This window comes from Geotrypetes seraphini, chromosome 7 (assembly GCF_902459505.1).
Source record: "Geotrypetes seraphini chromosome 7, aGeoSer1.1, whole genome shotgun sequence".
NCBI lineage: Eukaryota > Metazoa > Chordata > Amphibia > Gymnophiona > Dermophiidae > Geotrypetes > Geotrypetes seraphini.
Window position 1 is genome coordinate 28788601 of NC_047090.1, and position 21070 is coordinate 28809670.

The 21070-nt window shown below is 42.5% G+C and overlaps 1 protein-coding gene across 1 annotated transcript in view; it reads right to left on the reverse strand.

The window, feature by feature from the left end:
• Positions 1 to 21070, reverse strand: part of METAP2 (methionyl aminopeptidase 2) — a 69223-nt gene that overhangs the window by 11822 nt on the left and 36331 nt on the right. Inside the window, exons 5-8 of the mRNA XM_033951690.1 lie at positions 9846 to 10007; positions 4499 to 4680; positions 4302 to 4396; positions 1047 to 1143 (exon numbers count right to left, since the gene is read on the reverse strand). Of these exons, the coding sequence (XP_033807581.1) occupies positions 1047 to 1143; positions 4302 to 4396; positions 4499 to 4680; positions 9846 to 10007 (536 nt within the window). The remainder of the gene's footprint in view (positions 1 to 1046; positions 1144 to 4301; positions 4397 to 4498; positions 4681 to 9845; positions 10008 to 21070) is intronic.

The window sequence follows — 21070 nt, forward strand, 5'->3', positions numbered from 1 at the left end:
GGAATACTGTCAAAGGCTTTGCTAAAATCTAATGTACTCCCTTTACCCAATTCTCTGGTCACCCAATCAAAGAAATTGATAAGATTTGTCTGACAAGACCTACCTCTAGTGAATCCATGTTGAGGTCCTGTAATCCACTGGATTCCAGAAACTTCACCAATCTGTTTTAAAAGTGCTTCCATTGATTTGCTTACTGGCAACAATTCCCTACTTCTTCCTTACTTTCACTTTTATGGTGAGGGACCACATCCACCTTTCTCCAGTCCTCCGGTACCATTCCCGACTTTAGAGAAGCATTGAAAAAGTTAGTCAGAGGAGCCACCAGAACTTCCCTAAGTTCCTTCAGCACCCTCAGATGTACACCATCTGGCCCCATTGCTTTGTCTACTTTAATTTAGCTAGCTCCCCATAAACATAGCCATCTGAATATCGATCAGGGTATACCACGCCTCCATCCCTAGAAATATTTGTTAAGCAATTCAGCCTTTTAGCAGCTTCTATATATTTCTCCCTTTCCCCTTTGAGTCTCAATGCCACTTTTGCTCTTCTTCCTATACTGATACATCCCAAAAATCTCTTATTTTTTTCTTCCATTTGTATCTTTGCTTTACCGACTACTTGAGCAGCCTCTCACCTTTTCCAGATATTTTTGCCTGTCTTTCTGCAATCTTTTGTAGTTTATGAAAGTTAACCTCTTATTCCTTACCTTCTCAGCTACTACTTTTGAGAACCAAAGCGGCCTTCTTTTCCTCTTACTAGAGCAGAAACGTTTGCAAGAATACAATAAAGGAAATAGATATGACCTACCAGTTTACAGTAGCTAGGGAAATCTGACCTATATGAGAATGCCAAAAGTCTGCAATTCAAGTTAAGATTCTCAGTTGAAATGTAGAATGTAGTACAGTTGTATGCTTTAGGGCACTGAACCTCCAAAACAAAGAACGCCAATTCCTAGCATTTGCTAGGCAGCTGCTTTTCATCATCTAAACATTGACCACTGAGGGTTGAACAACCTTATGCCATTTAGAAAGTGAAGATCACATTACCTTGATATGTTTTACCATCGATCTCTACTTCATAAGACTCCATAACTTCCTGAACAGCTTCACCAACATCACAGAGACGAACATCGATTCCTGCATACTACCATAAAAACAAGGATTTCATTTATTCTTAAATATTTTAATGGTGAATGTGTAAAAACTTATGTTAATTTCCTCTCCTTGAGTCCTGCCCAATAAGTAACTATACACCCTCAACACTAAAAAGGAGACTCAGAGCTGACTTTATGTCCATTAAGTGGGGTTGATAAATATGCTAAGAGTGAAAGCAGCAATATGTCAAAACTAAGAACCTAGGTTAAAAACAAGAGAGACACACACAGACTCCTGGTTTCTCTGCTGCATTAGTTCACATGTCTGCATAATCTGCTGGAGACAGAGGGATATGGAACCGTGCAGTGGCAGACCTAAGGTTATGTGGCATCATTTTTTACCCCCCCCCCCCCCATATAAAAAATAATTTAATAGTTTTATTTATTTTTACATCCCATGCTTCCCAGAGATCTCAGAACAGGTTACAATTTAACATTCACAGTGTTAAAATATAACATTACATAAGGTTACCATCTCTCCAACCCCTTGCTGGCGCTGTGGTGTAAACAAAATAAATAAAAAATATTTTTCCTCTCTGTTAGGTCCTAACTCATTCTTGTTGTCTAACACCAGCTTTGGCAGGATACACATTTCACATTTAACATATTGTAATCACAAAATAGAAAATAAAACTATTTTTTCTACCTTTTGTTGTCTGGCCATTTTATTATTCACATCATGTTGGTCCCAGACTCTGGTTTCTGCTTGTCTTCTGTTAATTTGCTCGCTAGGGTCTTCTGCTCATTTGATGTTTTCTTCTTTCTCCATGCTCACCATTCATCTTCCAACTCTGTACCTTCCATTCCACTGTCATATCCAACATTTTTGTTTCTTTCCCACTGTCTACCAACTTTTTCTCTCTCTCCTTGCTTTGTGCACTGGGTCAAACCTCTATTTCCTTCCATGCAGCATCTCTCCCTTCCTCCCCTCCATTATCATGTGCAATATTTCTTTCTCTCTCCCTATGCACCATCTCTCCCTGCCCTCCACCCTATGTCCAACATTTCTTCTCTCTTCTCCATGTATGTCTCTCGCCCCTCCACTATATGCAGGATTTCTTCCTCTGTTGCATCTCCCTTCATCTTCTCCAGCCCATGACCAACAATTTTTTTCTCCCCAATGTGCAGTAGCTTTTTATCCCTCCCTCCTATCCCCCTGTGCAGCACCTCCGGAGCCGACCAAGCCCCACCCCGTTGTGAGATTTTTTGCAACCTGCTCTGCCAGGGCTTTTTTCTGCTGCATCATCAGTGACACAGCAGAGAGGAAGGCCTGACACCAGCAGAGCAGTAAAGTTCCCAGACCATGATGCTGACCCTAGGGGCACCCCCTTATGGCATTTTCTTCTTGGTTAGACTGAGAACTTTTCAGTATCTCCTCCTAACTCAAGGCATAAAGTTCTCATTGTAAAGCAACAAGGATAACATTTTCCTATAAAAATCTCAACTATGCTCTTACATATATGGTCACTCTATGCTGATAGTATTCTGGCTACTTAAAGAAATGACAATTCAATACAATCATATAACCTTCATGGGCAAGGAGAAATTGTAGCAACCTTTGAAGCTATATTATGATCAGAATGCCAGTGGGGTAACTTAACCCTCTTTGGTTGCAGTCGTCATCGATCCTCTTCAAACTTTAACAACATTTTTCACATGCATTTAATTCTTAATTTGAATTTTGCTATTAGGGCTATTGTTACTTTATCTTGTATTATAAAGATGATATCAAAGTTATCTTTGCAGCGGCATCTCTTCTGATGCAAATCACGTTTCAAGACTTTCATGAGGATCGAGGTGCTTAGAAATTATAATCGCAATTGGCGCTTAACCCATCTCATTCAGTTTAAAGTAACACAGCAAACTAGCAATACTGAGTGGGATGGACTAAGCGCCAATTGCGATTATAATTTCTAAACACCTCAACCCTGATGAAAGTCTTGAAATGCGATTCCTGAAGGAGTGCTGCTGCAAAGATAAGTTTGATATACATTCTTTATAATCCAAGATAAAGTAATAATAGCCCTAATAGCAAAACTCAAATTAAGAATTAATTGCATGTGAAAAATGTTATGAAAAAGTTTGAAGAGGATCGATGACGACTGCAGCCAAAGAGGGTTAAGTTACCCCACTAGCATTCTGATGATCCTCATGAATATAGCTTCAAAGGTTGCTACAGTTTCTCCTTGCCCATGAAGCCTACATATGGTGGCATCAAAAGGCAAACCTGTGATACTCAAGACCAACTTCCTAGTTATAGACCTTCACTAACCTGGTCAGGAAGTGATGTAATTATGGGCGAAGAGTAAGGAAGGAGTTTTACTCACTTATTACAGCCAACTTGAGGTGGTTCTCTGAGGAAGCCACTGGCAAAATGCGTCAGGACCCGCTGGAGTGAGACAGCGTCCTAACTACCTTACCTTCATTTCAAGCTAAGTTTTTTCAAAACAACTTGCACTTAAATTGATTGGAGTTTGCATTTTTTTTTTTTTTTTTAAATAAAGAAATGAACACATTTCAATATTTATTTAGACACAGTTAAAACCTTTCCACCGATTGAAGATGGTGCAATGATAAGACTACTGAAAACACTTACAGGAGCGTGTTCCCAATTTATGATTTTCTTACCATCTTATTGTTTCTAAGGATTTATATCTCTTGTACTCCCTCTTTTTTGGTTTATTGATTCATTCTAAATATTTGGCACAAGCCCAAATGATTCACCAGCACTGTGTTGCTTACAAGGCAGTGCTTAGGGCTCAAGAAACAGGTCCAGATAAGAATGAGATACCGTACAGATGCAAACCTATCCTGGCAGTACACCTAGCTAGTCCATTTTTCACGATTAGTGCTTAGGGCTCAAGAAATAGGTCCAGATAAGAATGAGATACCAAATGGAAGTGTTATGCAAACCTATCCTAGTCTGGTTTTCAGGGTTACTATAATGAATAAGCATGAGAAATCTTCATACATTGGAGATCCATTGCATGCAATTCTCTCCGACATATTCAGTGTAATAATTCTGAAAACAAACTAGCTAGGTTTGTCCGCAGGAGAGAGTTGAGAGGCACTGCCTTAAAGCAGATCTGCCTTAACAGAGTTAAGAACAAAAGCAAACCAAGTTGGCAGATTACCATAACATACATACTCTGATTCCAGTGTTTGTAGCATCTTGGACAGCTTCTAGCAGTTTGTCATACTTTGAATTAAATGTGACTGTGAAAGCACAGTCAATAATACGACCTGAAAAACAGAAGGAATTCCTTCAACTGTGTACATTTAACACTATTATCAACTAGTTATACAATTGCCTAAGAACATATTACATGAAAAGTAAACACTAACCATTAATATGGGTTCCAAAATCTATTTTGCATACATCGTCATATTGCAATACTGTTAGGTCCCCAGCATTGGGTGTATAATGAGCTGCACAGTTATTCAATGAACAACCAGTGGGAAATGCAAGTCCTGCATTTAAGCCATCCTCCTTTATCAACTTCCGTGAGCAATCTTCTAGTCTTTCACTGGAAGAAGAGAGAATCAAAACGGCATTAGTCACCACCATTGTTCGTTAATGAAATTTTAAACACATTGCAAACCTTCCAAATACAGCGTGGTATGAATGTATTAATACAAGTAGTCAATTAGATTGTCTAGGCCTAGACCTATTTATAAACCCCTCAACAAGTGATTTAAGTCCTAAAAGTTCCAAGAGTGTAATTTTGGAAATTTCTGCATGGGATACCAAGGAGACAAATCTATAATTACACAAAATTAAGAATCCAGGGGCTCAATCTGAAATATAGCCATGCAGCTGTTTTAAGTTGTCCAAGTATGTAAGTGCAATGCATACAAAATTTGGCACCACACAACATTTTCTGTGACTAATGGCAATCAATTTTAGTCTATGAATACAATACAGGACTTATTATTAAAGAAAGATTAGGTTCTTACCTCAGTAATTTTCTTTCTTGTAGAGGTCCTGAACACAAGGGTTCTGTATCCCAATTCACCAAATTGCTTGCAGAAAACTGTCAAATCATGTTTTCAACTCCGCCTTCTTCCTAGGGAGCTGCTCTTGTCCCCTCTGTTCGTACAAAAGCAATAAAGTAGCACTGTAATAAAAGACATAACTGGAAGGAGGGAAACGGAAAAATCCCCAACCCTACAATTTTGTTCTGCTCTGTTACAAATATTACCAATTAATATAACATTCAAGTAACTGCTGAAACCAGATACAAAATGTGTGCAACAAGCACTAACCTTATATAGCGCTTGTAGCTATTTGCATGTCCTGCTATGAAGCAGAGACTTAACCAGACTTTGTGTTCTTGAGTAGTTTGGGGTTTTGACGTTTTTTTGTTTTGTTTTTAAATATCTCTCAGTTCCATCTGAGACACAGAGAATTTTTCAAATCCAGACAGATCCTAAGGCAGAAGCAGGTGAAGCCCATTCACAGGGTGGGACTTCAGGACCACTAGACACATCTACAAGAAAGAAGATTACAGAGGTAAGAACCCAATCTCTCTATCTAGTGCAATGTATCTAGTGGTTCTGAACGCTAGGGACATATTAAAGAAGACCCCAGAATCTAGGGAGGGCCCGCTGAGCCTGTCTTTAAAACAGAAGCCCCCAAAATAGCATCCTTCCTGGCTGCTACATCCACCCTATAGAACCTAGTGAAGGAATTAAGGGTAATCATATAGCCTCTCTACAATTTCCTTGGCTGAGACAGCCCTAGTCTTTGCCCTTCAAGGCAGTAACTCTCAATGCCCTGGGCAGCTGTTTACCATAGCCCATGTAAGCAGAGGAAATGGCCATTTTAATCCATCTGGAAAATCGAGGCTTTGACGCTGGCCTTCCTTTCTTGGCATGACTGGTAAGAGCTAAAAGGTGATCAGAAAGGTGAAACTCATTGGTAAAAGAAGCACTTGCTTGACATTCAGCAAATGTAACGCTTTATCCTTTTTCTTAAGCCCCATAGGACGAAAGGGAGACAACAGGCTTCCTAATTGACATGGAAGAACAGAACCGTGCATAAGGAGAGCCCTACTTCCGTGATCCTAAGGAACGGTTCCATGCAGGAAAGAGCTTATAACGCGAAACTCATCTCACTGACAAATCACCAGGAACACGGTCTTGACTAAGATCCAAGGGAAACCTCCTGTAAGGGCTCATTTGGAGCTGTACTAAGACCTTGCAATACGATGTTAAGGTTCCAGGGAAGGAAAGGAGAACACAGAGGGTGCAACCAAAGAGCTCCTTTAATAAGTCAGGCAACATTTGAGTGATAAACTAGGAAGCCTTTTTCCCTCTGAGCTTGGAAACAGGAAAGGCCCTCCATCCACACTTTCAGTGATCCTACTGACAGCCTCTTCTGAAGTCCCTCCTGAAAGAAGTCCAGGACTATTGAAATTGAAGCTCGCGAACGCTCTACATCCTTCCCTGCACACCAGTTCTGAAATGACTTCCATGCCTTAGCATAGGCTGCTACTGTCGATGGCTTCTTAGCTTTGAGCAACATGGTCAGGACCTTGTCTTGAATAACCCTTGCTCGCCAGGGCCACCCACTCAAGTGCTATGCCATAAGCCCAAAGCATTCCGGATTCTCAATATGAACCGGTTCCCGAGTGATAAGACCCACTTGGACTGACACAGTCTGAGGCCTTCGTCCCTCTGGAGATGGACCAGGTCTGCATATCATGGTCTGTGAGGTCTAGAATTGGCCTCCAATTATTTGAGTCTTTCTTTGGCATGATGAAGAACATGGAGTATCTGAGGGCTCTCTTTGGCTGACCAGAGAATCTACAAAGTGGTCTGGTAGGGGAGCATATAACTCAACTTTGTAACCCTGCCTGAACAATGTCCAGAATTCAGTGATCTGTGCCAACCTGAGACCAGACCAACTAAAAGACTTGACAGCCTGCCTCCTACCTAGGAAGGCTCAGCCCTTGCTCTGGAATCATTATGTTTTCTTAAAGGCTGGGGAGGAATGAGAACCTGAGACTTGCTGTTTCCTGCCCCACTAAACCTCTGATGTGGCCCTTAAAAGGATTCTGCATTGCTTGGCCTTCCACATAAGCACGGAAACTTTAAGAGCTTCAAAAATTGCCCCATCCTGTGTCTGCTGTCTGGTTAGGCCTTGGAGCGACAGTCCACAATACTGGTCAGCAGGTAATCTAGACCCTTGCCAAAGAGCATCTGCCCCTGAAAAGGAGTCTTAGCGCAGCTTTAGAGGCAGATCCAGAGCATCCATTGGGCGGAGATACCATAGGCCGAGACCTTGCTCATAATCGATATGCAGAGCCTCTGCTATATAATTCACCACAGATAGGAGCATTTGGGGATCCTCAGGATCCTATGGGTCTCAGGTTCGAGACAAGCACATGCCACGAAGGAAGATGCAGCTTTAATCTCTAGAGCCAAAGTTTCAAACTGCTATATGAAGAGCAAGCTCACTTTGCAGACTTTAATATCCTTCAACATCACCCCCTGCTTTACTAGGCAGAGGAGTTTGGTTAGTGACCTGCGTTACCAGCGAGTCCATCTTTAGCTAAACAAAGAGCTGCTGACAATCAGGCGTCGCCAAATAAAGCTTGGCCATAGTCTTAGCCGTTCACAGGGACCCTTCTGAATACTCCCAGTGGTCTGTGACCAGCTTAGTGATGTCCGGATGGAGAGAGCGAACACATGGTCCGTAACAGAGTTGCTCATAACTGAGCACTGGGACAAGGAAGCTGGGAGGGACTTTCGGCTTTAATTCTCGCAGTGAGGTGTAAATAATGCCTGAGTGTGCAGAAGCTTTGAATGGCCAGTGCACTGAGGGGTCTTCCCCCTGATCAAGGGCAGCCATCGTTTCTTGACTGCTGCTGGTCTCATACAAAAAAGTAGACTCTGCCAGAGAAACTTCATCCTAGGACAAGAGGCATGGAATCGGATTTTCTAAACCTCCCAGTCTAACAGACTGAACTTCCTGGTCCAGGTCTATGTCCTCATTTGGTTGGGGTGCATGTTGAGGGGAGTGCCCCTGCACTACCACTAGTGAACTGTAAACAGATGCAGAGGACACCCAGCAGTTCAAATAGGTATTCCATATAAAGCTCAGAATTTTGAGTGAAGCCTTGTACTGGGGGATCTCTAAGACCTTGGAAAGGACCTCCTGATATCCTCCTGGGCTCCATAGCACCCAAGCAACTGTGCTTGGCGAAGCCACCTTTGGATGGACCTGGTAAGGGTCTCCTAGCCCCACACATGCATCTCCTACGTGTCCCAAGCCCTGGATAACGCGGAGGAGGCAGAGTCCAAGGCTCTTGCCCTTCCCCCCCATACACACACACACACGCAGGACATGGACACTCTCTAGTCAGCCATCCAGTGCAAACCTGGCATGATATAGGGTTAAGGTGGTCTGAGGAGTCCATCCCTGTCAATTTTAAGCAAAAAAAACAACAAAAAACACAAGAGGGGTTTTCAGGCAGGCCTCAGAGGGGGAAAAAAAAAAAGATTGTTTAAAATCCAAGATGGCCACCACCCATAAATTTGCGCCAAAAAGCAGCCCATGGAGACTTTCCCAAAAATGCAGGGAAATGAGTTTTAAAGGTGTGGTACTTAGGCCCTGCCTGCAGAAACCTTCAAAAATGAGTTTTGGAGACAACCTTCCCAATTTTCCCCGAAGGCTCACAGATTCACTAGATCAACCTGTCTTCTGGCTGCCAGTCGGACTGAGCCTCAACCCCCCCAAGCCTTGCTGTTAAGGGGAGGGGGGGTGGAAGACCACAAAGCCAGTCCATCGTTAAGCCAGAAAGAAGTCAAACAGTCTGCGCTCAAGCTCCTGAATAAGTCAGGGATGTGAGCAGCTATGCAGGGGACAGCCCCTGAGCTCAAAATATATAAAGCATGCTGGCTAGCTAGGTGTCCCCAAGGGCAGATCCTGCTAGCAGTAGACCTCCGCGGTGTGGGTCTGCGCATTCTCCCAGGCAGAGGTCTCAACAAATGGGAACCTCTGGGCACCGAGCCTCCAAATGAACAACAAGAAAAAAAAATACCTGAAAATAATAAAACCACAGAGCACATCAAAAGCACTTCTGAGCAACTTGCTTGCAGAAAACAAACTGAGGGGGCAGGAGCAGCTCCCTGGAAAGGAGGCGGAGTTTTCTGCAAACAACTTCCAAGTTGGGATATATAACTCTAGCATTTAGGACCACTAGACACATTGCACTAGAAATCAAAATATTAATTGACAACTTGTAAATGCTGTATAAATGCTTTAATTCTGCCATAGGAAAAGATTTAAAAATCAGACTTAATTTTACTAATTTGACTAAAATCTGTGATTCAGTGGTCAATGAAAGCACATAAGCTTCAATCTAGAGCTTCAATCATACCAGCAAGGGATTTACCAAGCCAGTATTTTGATGCTGTCAGCATATTTCTCCTGCACACTTTAAAGCAGATATCGAACCATTTGCAGATCTCCAATTACTGAGAAAAGAAAAAATCTGCTGCAACTCAAAGTCACAAAATATCTTCGTGCTCTTCTGAATGGTGAATACATGATTCAAGAGAGAGAAAAATAATGCCGAGGAAGTGCTCTATATAGTTAACACAAACTTTTTGAAGACATGCAGCTCTTAAGTTTCTATATGTAATTTAATAAAAGAGATTATTTTTAAATACTAGATTCCTTTACCAGATTTCTGTCATTGTCATTCCAGGCTTGATCCAACTCATCACATATTTCCTCACTTGTCGATGTGCTTCAGCAGCTTGCCTGAAGTCATTCCAAATCTCTTCACTGGCTTGATCTAATGCCTTTTTCTCATCATTAGTTACTCTCCAAGCTGCTGTACGCCTTCAGGGGACAAAAATCAAGGTGATAAGTTACAAAAGAAGAAGAAGAAAAAAAAAAAAAAAGCAGGAAACTACTAGTGGTTAACAAGCAAAAAAGAAGGCAAAAATTAAACAGTCGTTCGCTATCTGTTGAATCCACAGATTTTCTAGTTTAACTATGTAACAAAAGAGTAAGAGCTGTGACATGTTAAAAGTAATGAGAGCCAATTTTTAAGATCTGTAAATACTTGGCTGCTTTGTTCATACATTTACTAGGCTTAAATATAAAATACTTAATTCACAGACCTCAAGGATGGATTCCTGAAGCTTATGCCTGCTGATAGACAAGGTGGAAGTACAGTAGTGTCTCTTATCTGACCTGTACTAATCCGACCATCCAGCATATCCGATAGACCCCCCCAAAAAAACAAAACAAAAAGACATTGCGTTGCTGTTAAGAAGTATGCAAGTTCTCTTCCTCTTTTCCAGCTTCACATGCTGCAAGGAAGCCACGTTTGATCCGAGACCATGCTGTGCAGCCAATATTTCTTGCAGCCCTTGTTGCTGTTAAGAAACATAGAAACATAGAAGATGACGGCAGAAAAGGGCTACAGCCCATCAAGTCTGCCCACTCTGCTTACCCACCCCCTGTCTATGCCCTAATGACTCAATTTCCTTATCTTGACCCTCGTAGGGATCCCACATGGGTATCCCATTTATTCTTAAAGTCTGGCACGCTGTCTGCCTCGATCACCTGCACTGGAAGCTTGTTCCAATGATCAACCACTCTCTCTGTGAAGAAATACTTTCTGGTGTCGCCATTAAATTTTCCGCCCCTGAGTTTGAGCGGGTGCCCTCTTGTGGCCGAGGGTCCCTTGAGAAAGAAAATATCATCTTCCACTTCGACATGTCCCGTGAGGTACTTAAATGTTTCGATCATGTCTCCCCTCTTCCTACGTTCCTCAAGAGTGTAGAGCTGCAATTTGTTCAGTCTCTCTTCGTACGAGAGACCCTTGAGCCCCGAGATCATCCTGGTGGCCGTCCGTTGAACCGATTCAATTCTGCGCACATCTTTACTGTAATGTGGCTCCAGAATTGCACACAGTACTCCAGATGAGGTCTCACCATGGCCCTGTACAACGGCATTATGACTTCAGGCTTTCGGCTGACGAAACTTCTATTGATACAACCCAATATCTGCCTTGCTTTAGATGAAGCCTTCTCCACTTGATTGGCAGTTTTCATGTCTGCACTGATGATTACTCCTAAATCTCGTTCTGCTGAAGTCCTAGTTAAAGTTTCTCCGTTCAAGAAGTACGTCCTGCATGGATTTCCGCTTCCGAGGTGCATGACCTTACATTTCTTAGCATTGAAGCCTAGCTGCCAGGTTGAGGACCAACTTTCCAATGTAAGCAGGTCCTGCGCCATATAATTCTGTAAACTGCATTCACTTACTATATTACATAGTTTGGCGTCATCGGCGAATAGTGTTATTTTACCTTGAAGCCCTTGAGTCAGATCCCCTATGAATATGTTGAAAAGGAGTGGACCCAGGACCGAGCCCTGCGGCACTCCACTGGTCACCTCCGATGTTTTAGAGAGGGTACCATTAACCACCACCCTCTGAAGTCTGCCACTCAGCCAATCATTGACCCATGCAGTTAGTGTCTCTCCTAACCCCATCGATTCCATCTTGCTTAGCAGCCTGCGGTGTGGGACACTGTCAAAAGCTTTCCTGAAGTCCAGGTACACGACGTCCAAAGACTCTCCCAAGTCCAACTTTCTTGTTACCCAGTCAAAGAAGCTGATGAGATTGGATTGGCAGGACCTACCCTTGGTGAATCCATGCTGACTGGGATCCCGAAGATTCCCTTCATTCAAGATCGTGTCCAATTTGCTTTTAATTAGTGTTTCCATGAGTTTGCACACTATTGATGTGAGACTCACCGGTCTATAATTCGCAGCCTCTGCCCTGCAACCCTTTTTATGCAGAGGAACGACATTAGCTAATTTCCAGTCCAGGGGAACTTTCCCCTTACTTAGGGAGAGATTGAATAGCTCAGCCAACGGTTTCGCCAGGACATCACTCAATTCTCTGAGCATTCTTGGGTGCAAATTGTCTGGTCCCCTGGCTTTGTTCACCTTGAGTCTTGCCAGTTCACTGTAAACTTCACCTGGTGTGAACTCAAAATTCTGAAACGGGTCTTCTGTGCTTTGTGTTGCCTTCAACTGGGGACCGTGTCCCGGTGCCTCACAGTTGAAGACTGAGCAGAAGTATTCATTCAGTAGTTCGGCTTTATCGGAATCTGCTTCCACGTAACTTCCGTCCGGTCTTCTAAGGCGTACTATCCCGCCTGTGTTCCTTTTTCTGTCACTAATATACCTGAAGAAGGATTTGTCCCCCTTTTTAATGTTTTTTGCCAGAATTTCTTCCACTCGAAGTTTTGCCTCCCTAACTGCCATTTTGACCGCTGTAGACCTGGTCCTATATTCTACTTTTGCCTCTCTTTTCTCCGTGCGCTTGTAGGAAAGAAACGCTTTTTTCTTCTCCTTAATGAGGTGCGAGATCTCCGCGGTGAACCATTGGGGTTTATTGTTTCTTTGTCGTTTATTTACTGATTTTATGAAGCGGCTAGTTGCTTCATGTATGGTTGATTTCAGTGTTAACCACTTAGCTTCTACATCATCGGTCTCCGCTTGGTCCTGCAGCGTCTGATGGACGAAATCTCCCATGCGTGCGAAGTCTGTGCCCCGGAAATTGAGTACCTTTGTTTTCGTGTTTGATCTAGGGAAGCCTTTCCTAAGGTTGAACCATACTATATTGTGGTCGCTGGAGGCTAGCGTATCTCCTACTGAGACCTCTGAAACGCTTTCCCCATTGGTGAGTACCAGGTCGAGGATCACCTGGGCCCTAGTGGGCTCCGTTACCATTTGTTTGAGACGTGCTCCCTTTATGGAGGTTAAGAGCCTCCTGCTACCGCTGGTTGTCACTGAAAATGAGTTCCAGTCTGCATCAGGCATATTGAAGTCCCCTTCTTTGTCTGTTTTCCAGTACTGTATTTGCAGTACTGTACTCCCCCGAAATTCATGAGGGTTCCATTCCCGGAACTCCCGTGAATTAAAGAAAACCTGCAAATGCGGTTTTTCACCTTTCAAATGCAGGAGAGGACAGCTGGCACGCCGGTGGGTATAGAAAATCACTCGTGGTATGCTCCGACCACCTCTTCCTGTTACTAAAGTAAGGCTACACCAATCAGGAGCTTCTTTGACACACAGCTCCTGATTGGTGTAGCCCAACTTTAGCCTGAATCAGCATCCACTTTGAGGCAAACTATAAATTCAATAAATAAAACACCAAAGTACATACTGTACTGCTGCTATTATCTATTCCTAAAATAGCACATGATGGTAGAAACAAAATGGCCCTTAGTCTCAACAGGAGTGTTCTGTCCACTTTGAACATAAGAACATAAGAAATGCCTCTGCTGGGTCAGACCCGAGGTCCATCGTGCCCAGCAGTCCGCTCACGCGGCGGCCCAACAGGTCCAGGACCTGTGCAGTAATCTTCTATCTATACCCCTCTATCCCCATTTCCAGTAGGAATTTGTCCAATCCTTTCTTGAACCCCAGTACCGTACTCTGCCTTATAACGTCCTCTGGAAGCGCATTCCAGGTGTCCACCACACGTTGGGTAAAGAAGAACTTCCTAGCATTTGTTTTGAATCTGTCCCCTTTCAACTTTTCCGAATGCCCTCTTGTTCTCTTATTTTTCGAAAGTTCGAAGAATCTGTCCCTCTCTACTCTCTCTATGCCCTTCATGATCTTGTAAGTCTCTATCATATCCCCTCTAAGTCTCCTCTTCTCCAGGAAAAAGAGACCCAGCTTCTCCAATCTCTCAGAATATGACAGGTTTTCCATACCTATTATCAGACGTGTTGCTCTCCTTTGAACCCTCTCGACTAACGCCATATCCTTCTTAAGATACGGCGACCAATATTGGACGCAGTACTCCAAATGCGGGCGCACCATCACCCGATACAACGGCAGGATAACTTCTTTCGTTCTGGCTGTGATACCCTTTTTGATTATACCAAGCATTCTATTCGCTCTCTTAGCGGCCGCTGCACACTGTGCCGACGGCTTCATTGTCATGTCCACCATTACCCCCAAGTCCCTTTCCTGGGTACTCTTATTCAATAACATCCCTCCCATTGTATAGTTGTACCTCGAGTTTCTGCTCCCCACATGTAATACTTTACATTTTTCAATGTTGAACTTCATCTGCCATTTCGCCACCCATTCTTCTAATTTGTTCAAGTCCCTTTGCAACTTTTCGCAGTCCTCTGTAGTCCGAGCTCCATTAAATAGTTTGGTGTGAGGTACACACAGAATTCTCTGATAGAACCTAACACTAGATCCAGCTCCAGTTCCCACTAATTCATTCATGTAGAGAATGACACAGGGACAAATTTGTCCCTGTTCCCGCGAGTTTTGTCACTAACCCTGTCCCATTCTTGTAAGCCAGTGGTCTCAAACATGCGGCCCGGGGGCCACATGCGGCCTGCCAGGTACTATTTTGAGGCCCTCGGTATGTTTATCATAATCACAAAAGTAAAATAAAACAGCTTCTTGATCATATATCTCTTTAACTATAAATTATATTATTATTATTATTATTAAGACTTAGCCAAAAGGAAAGATTTATAAACTATAAAGAGTTTTGCCTCATGCAAAATTGTCATTTCTTTAATAAGACATTAACTATTTTTTTCAGAGGCCCTCCAAATACCTATAAATCCAAAATGTGGCCCTGCAAAGGGTTTGATTTGAGACCACTGTTGTAAGCTCTGCCTTAACCGCACAAACACTTATGATTCTGAAGTGTGAGGCTTGTGCAGATGAGGACCGAGCTTGCAGAAATGGGGCAGGGACAGGCAAAGAACTCACCGGAACAAGATGGGAAAACGAGTTATCGCAGGGACGGGGAAAAATTTGTCCCCATGTCATTCTCTACATTCATGTCTCTCACTCACTGCAGTGCAGGTTACCTTAGGTGAAAACACAACATTTAAATTATAGCATCTCACTTGTTTGGGGCTGAAACTGCTGCCACGTATGGGTTAGGTTACTCAGACCTTAATTTACATTCTTTGTATTGTAACCATTTTTTTCTCCACCTACTCCTTTGGAAGAGTATGCCAGACACCTATCACACTTCATGTTACACAAAAATCCCAATGTTGCTCTTCCAGTTCAACTGGAATTACACTATGGAGATTGTTGTTAGGAACCTTTATTTATAGCTCTGTCTGCATCCACCCCCCTACTCCCTCCTCATCACATCTAAAGTCCTTGGTATATGCACATACTGGTCTAGCCACTGGTGTCACACAAGGCCATGCATGCTGTTTGTAGACAGGTTTGAGAATTGAACCCAGGTATCCTACAGCACACTGCCAGTGAACTGGCTATTATTACTTAGCAGACTGACCGCCATCAGCATTACATATGCCAACTGTACTACACTGATAAAGTAAACTCCCTGACAAAAAATCAAGGACTAACTACTACTCCAAAGAACACCTTTAATGAGAAGAAAACACAAAAACTCAACTTAGGTCTACATATTACAGAAAACTCCCATATTACTAGACAGTTTTAAATCAAATTGTAATTCAGCTAAGGAATTATGGTAGAAGCTATCACAAAAATTACACAGGGGGGGGGGGGGGGAAGATTCAGTTGCCTAGCACTCAGTTGTAACTTGCGAATGAATTAAAAAAGAAAAACCAACAACCAAACAAATGGTGCTCTGATCCGAAAGGATCATAAAATGTAGTTGGAATAAAGTTTAACCCTAGCTGTAGAACCTCAACTTGAGGGGTAGTCAAAGTCCTTTTGGTTAAGTTTATGATTGCAGAGTGTTCCGAGTTATCGGGCCCCCTGTTCCTCTCATTCTCACACTCCGGCCCCACTTGCTGCCTCGGTTCGAGGTGCCTAAAAAAGGCTTTGTAATGCTCTTATTGTTAGTATTTTCATTACCACCATCACTAGAGTATTCAGATTCTCCTGTAGAGTTGTCAAAGGCTAGTTTTTTTTAGGTTGCTGTTTATTTGATTTAACGTTACTTTTACCCCAGTTATACACTATCATTCTGAGTCATATTCATCTCTCTTAAATTTTTTTAGTCTGTCGCAAGGAGTCCTTAAATGAAGGATTTCCAACAGACACTTACATCATCTGTTTATCATATTCCTCAGATTGAAAGTTATTTTTAAGTTCAACTTCCATACTAGCCAATTTTATTCTCACTATGTCCTCAACAGCATTGGTAGTTTCTACTATTAAAACCATCAAATCGTGGCTACAGCAATTGAAGATTGCCATCTATTTCTCTAAGAATACTTTATCTATAGTGAACATTTGTGGTTCCTTGAGCATTCGCAAACCCCGTGGTATTATTGCCTTTCTTAAATATCGGATCAGGGTGCTCCCATGGAGTTCGGCCCTTATCATTCTCTTATGAGTTTCTTATACCCGATTCACCACCTTCATCCAGAAGAGCAGGTTTTTGTAATCATTTCTGGACCTGCTCGTTGCTGTATCCCATAAATTGTCATTATTATATATTTCTATGAATTTTTCATTAAAATCATATTCTGAATAAGGAATGTGTACAGCAATCCTTTGTACTGGTATACTATTACATTACATATTTCTATTCCGCCATTACCTTTCGGTTCAAAGCGGATTACAAAAAGAGTTATGGAAGAAGGGTTACAATGTTAGATCAGAGAAGGTTTCCAAGAGAGGGAAAAGTAGGATCTGGGGTAGGGAAGGGGATGGTAAGAGGGGGGTTAAGCTTTATCATGGTATTAAGCTTTATTAAGGGATTTCTTGAAGAGCATAGTTTTTATTTCCTTTCTGAACATCTTGCAGTCTGGGGTTGTTGTCAATAGGTTGGAGACTTGGTTGTCTATCTTTGCTGCCTGAGTGGCCAGTAGTCCGTTGTATAGTTTTTTCCGTTTTACTTCTTTGATTGGGGGGTAAGTGAATGGGGTGTGTGTGTTTTTCTATGCCTGGTAGAGGTGGTTTGGATGAGGCGGTCGTTTAGGTAGTTTGGGCTATCTCCATTTATAGTTTAAAATAGTATACAGTAGAATTTAAATTGTATTCTTTCCTGGATTGGAAGCCAATGAGAATTGATGAATGCCTCAGTAATGTGATCATGTTTTTTCAATGAATAGACGAGTCTCAGAGCTGTATTCTGAATTGTCTGTAGTTGTTTAATCATTATTGCAGGGCAGGGGAGGTAGAGGATGTTGCAATAGTCTAGGATACTTAGGATTAGAGATTGTACTAGGAGCTGAAATTGTGTTTTTTCGAAGAATTTTCGGACTTGTCTAAGGTTTCTCATAACTGCGAAAGATTTCTGTATTGTTTTGTTAATTTGTGGTTGCATGGTGCAGCCTTTGTCAATAGTCATACCTAGAAGTTTTAGGGTGGTTTGCAAAGGGTAGTTGATAGAGTTGATTTCTAAGTTGGTTATGGTTGGGATTTTGTTATTTTCTAGGAGGATGAATTTAGTTTTGTCTGGGTTGAGTTTCAGTTTGTGGTCTCCAAAAACAGTACTTCACAACATGTTTACTTATAGCTTTTTACTTATTCATTGGTGTTCAGAAGTGCCAGTATTAGCCAATTGATTTGAGTGGCCAAATACTATGTGGCACTAGCCTCCTCATCAGACCGTTGTTTTATATAAAGTGCTTTAATGCTTCAATACTTCAGTAAATAAATAATTAAACATGTTTTGCCCGAAGGTTGTATCAAGAAAAAATGTCCCCTGCAATAAAATACATTCATTAAACTCAGTATAAAATATCAATTTAGTAAAAAAGTGTTCTATAATGTACTGCATGCGTTTTTCATATATGACTTTTCCCAGATCAAAAAAGGGACGTCATGAGCAGAATGCTAATCTGCACATGTTGCCAGTGGGGGGGGGGGGGGTTCCTGTTCTTTCCTTTTATTGAAAAAAATAGTATTTAGAAAATGGCAATTCATACAAGGAACATTTCACAGAAATGCATATGAGATAGGGCAGTGAGGAAGGATAGGGAAATTTACAGATCTAAAAAAAATGCTGATCTTTATGATCTTTTACCGTAAAAGCACAAAACCCGACGCACAGGAGAGTATCAAACTTCCTTCCCCTCAATAGACAGTGTACAAAACAGCTATTTGTTTAGCCATTAAATAAATATAAAAATAAGGAAAACTGATTACAGGTGGACAGAATTATCTGATGTGATGCTTTGTCCTGAATTCCTAAGGATCTGAGAGAGTACAAACAAACAAACAAAAAAGAGCAAACAGAAAGGGAGAAGGAAAACCAAATCAAGAATATCACCTGGCTTTATGCCATGTCAAAGCATAGCTAGATTAAAAAAAAATTAATGCCAGTGTTTTTAAATAAAGAATTTGGAAAAGGGAACCTGAGCAAACAAATTCAGTTATTGGTCTTGCCTGTTCTCTGGGAGCCTTTTGATAAATCCAGGAAGAATTGCTATGACTTTTAGTTCTAGCTTTCTTTCCCTCTGGTAAAAAAAAAATAAAAAATGCACAGATATAGGTTTTGTCGATGTTTGAGTGATTCTTAGCTTTGAAGTGGCTCCGTACAGGAAGGTTTAACCTGACTGGAGAGTTACAGGCATTTGAGGTGTTACTATCTGCTGAACTATTCTGCCCCAGACTGCAGCACTTTTTAACATCTTAAGCCGGAGCGTTGGGAGCCGAACCCCTGCAGGCAACCGCAGAGGATGACTCCTGACGTCACGCGGGTCCTCTTCCCGCGGTTCAAAGGGACGCCGCGACTGCAGGAGACTGGAGAGTTACAGGCATTTGAGGTGTTACTATCTGCTGAACTATTCTGCCCCAGACTGCAGCGCTTTTTAACATCTTAAGCCGGAGCGTTGGGAGCCGAACCCCTGCAGGCAACTGCAGAGGCTGACCCCTGACGTCACGCAGGTCCTCTTCCCGCGGTTCAAAGGGACGCCGCAACTGCAGGAGACTGGAGAGTTACAGGCATTTGAGGTGTTACTATCTGCTGAACTATTCTGCCCCAGACTGCAGCGCTTTTTAACATCTTAAGCCGGAGCGTTGGGAGCCGAACCCCTGCAGGCAACCGCAGAGGCTGACCCCTGACGTCACGCGGGTCCTCTTCCCGCGGTTCAAAGGGACGCCGCGACTGCAGGAGACTGGAGAGTTACAGGCATTTGAGGTGTTACTATCTGCTGAACTATTCTGCCCCAGACTGCAGCGCTTTTTAACATCTTAAGCCGGAGCGTTGGGGGCCGAACCCCTGCAGGCAACTGCAGAGGCTGACCCCTGACGTCACGCGGGTCCTCTTCCCGCGGTTCAAAGGGACGCCGCGACTGCAGGAGACTGGAGAGTTACAGGCATTTGAGGTGTTACTATCTGCTGAACTATTCTGCCCCAGACTGCAGCGCTTTTTAACATCTTAAGCCGGAGCGTTGGGAGCCGAACCCCTGCAGGCAACCGCAGAGGCTGACCCCTGACGTCACGCGGGTCCTCTTCCCGCGGTTCAAAGGGACGCCGCGACTGCAGGAGACTGGAGAGTTATAGGCATTTGAGGTGTTACTATCTGCTGAACTATTCTGCCCCAGACTGCAGCGCTTTTTAACATCTTAAGCCGGAGCGTTGGGAGCCGAACCCCTGCAGGCAACCGCAGAGGCTGACCCCTGACGTCACGCGGGTCCTCTTCCCGCGGTTCAAGGGATGCCGCGACTGCGGCGCGCGGCCGCAGGGCATGCCCTAAGGGGCATGATCTGCCCCTTGGGAGCCCCTTGGAGACACTGGGAGAGACGGGAGAACTGTATGTATGAATGTAATATGGGGAAGAGAAAAGGGAAAGCTAAGGTATCTACACCTATTTTGTTAGGACCCATAGATAGGCATTTTATTTCATCTAGTGCATTAAGCCATAATCAAGGAGCGGACTCGCTTTCAGGGGCATCTCTTAGTCCTCCAGGTAGAACTCCACCACCTCCACCAAATATTCCGGAAGTTTTGGAGCCCAAATCTGGCTCCAGTTCTCAGCTGGAGGGACTCTCTGAGCAACAGGGGTCACCCTTATTAGTTTATGGGTGATGCCAAAAGCCTTATCTTTTTAAGATGAGGCTTTATTTGCTAGAGAGCCCCAGGCTGAACCTCAGGAAGTTACCTTGAAAGATTTATGGCAAATTAATACTGGAATGGAGGGGTTATTAAAGTCTGTGGTAACACAGAATCTTAAGTTTTCACAGGAAGTGATTGATAAGTTCGTAAATTTTGATTCTAATTTAAAGATTATGGAAAAATCGATTAAAACAACAGACTCTCAAGTGGTTACATTACAAGCAGTTTCCTCAACAGCAGTTAAGGATTTTCATATCACTCATATGAAATTTGAAAAAATGGAAAATTTGCAGAGAGCAAAAAATTTATGTCTAGTCAATTTCCCCAAAACTCATTTGTTGTCTCCAGAAATATTGGTTAAGAAATATTTTAAAGAAGTTTTGGGGATGACTGATGTAGATAATTTGCCTCTAACAAATTTATACTATATTCCTCAGAGGAAGAAAGTTTCCATAGAATCGGGTGTAGATCAGTTGGAACAAATTGATTTTGATTTAACAGGATTTTTGGAGGATTCACAAGATATAATTCTAACTAGATCTACACTCCTAATAACGTGTACAAGAGAGATAGATAAATCCTTAATAATGAAAGCTTATTTTCAAAATAAGCAAGTTAAATTCTGTGGAGATAACGTATTGATATTTCCAGATGTGGCCCAAGCAACACAATTAAGAAGAAAATCTTTTTTGGCTTTGAAATCTAGGGTGTTGGCTTTGGGTGCCACTTTTTACTTAAAATTCCCTTGTAAATGCTTGATTACATTTGAAGAAAATGATTATGTTTATTGGGACTCGATTCAGTTAGAACAATTTTTCCAACATCATGAAGTTAGTTCTTCTTCTGGTACCACGTAATTAATATTTGGAGTTTTGAAAATATCAAGGC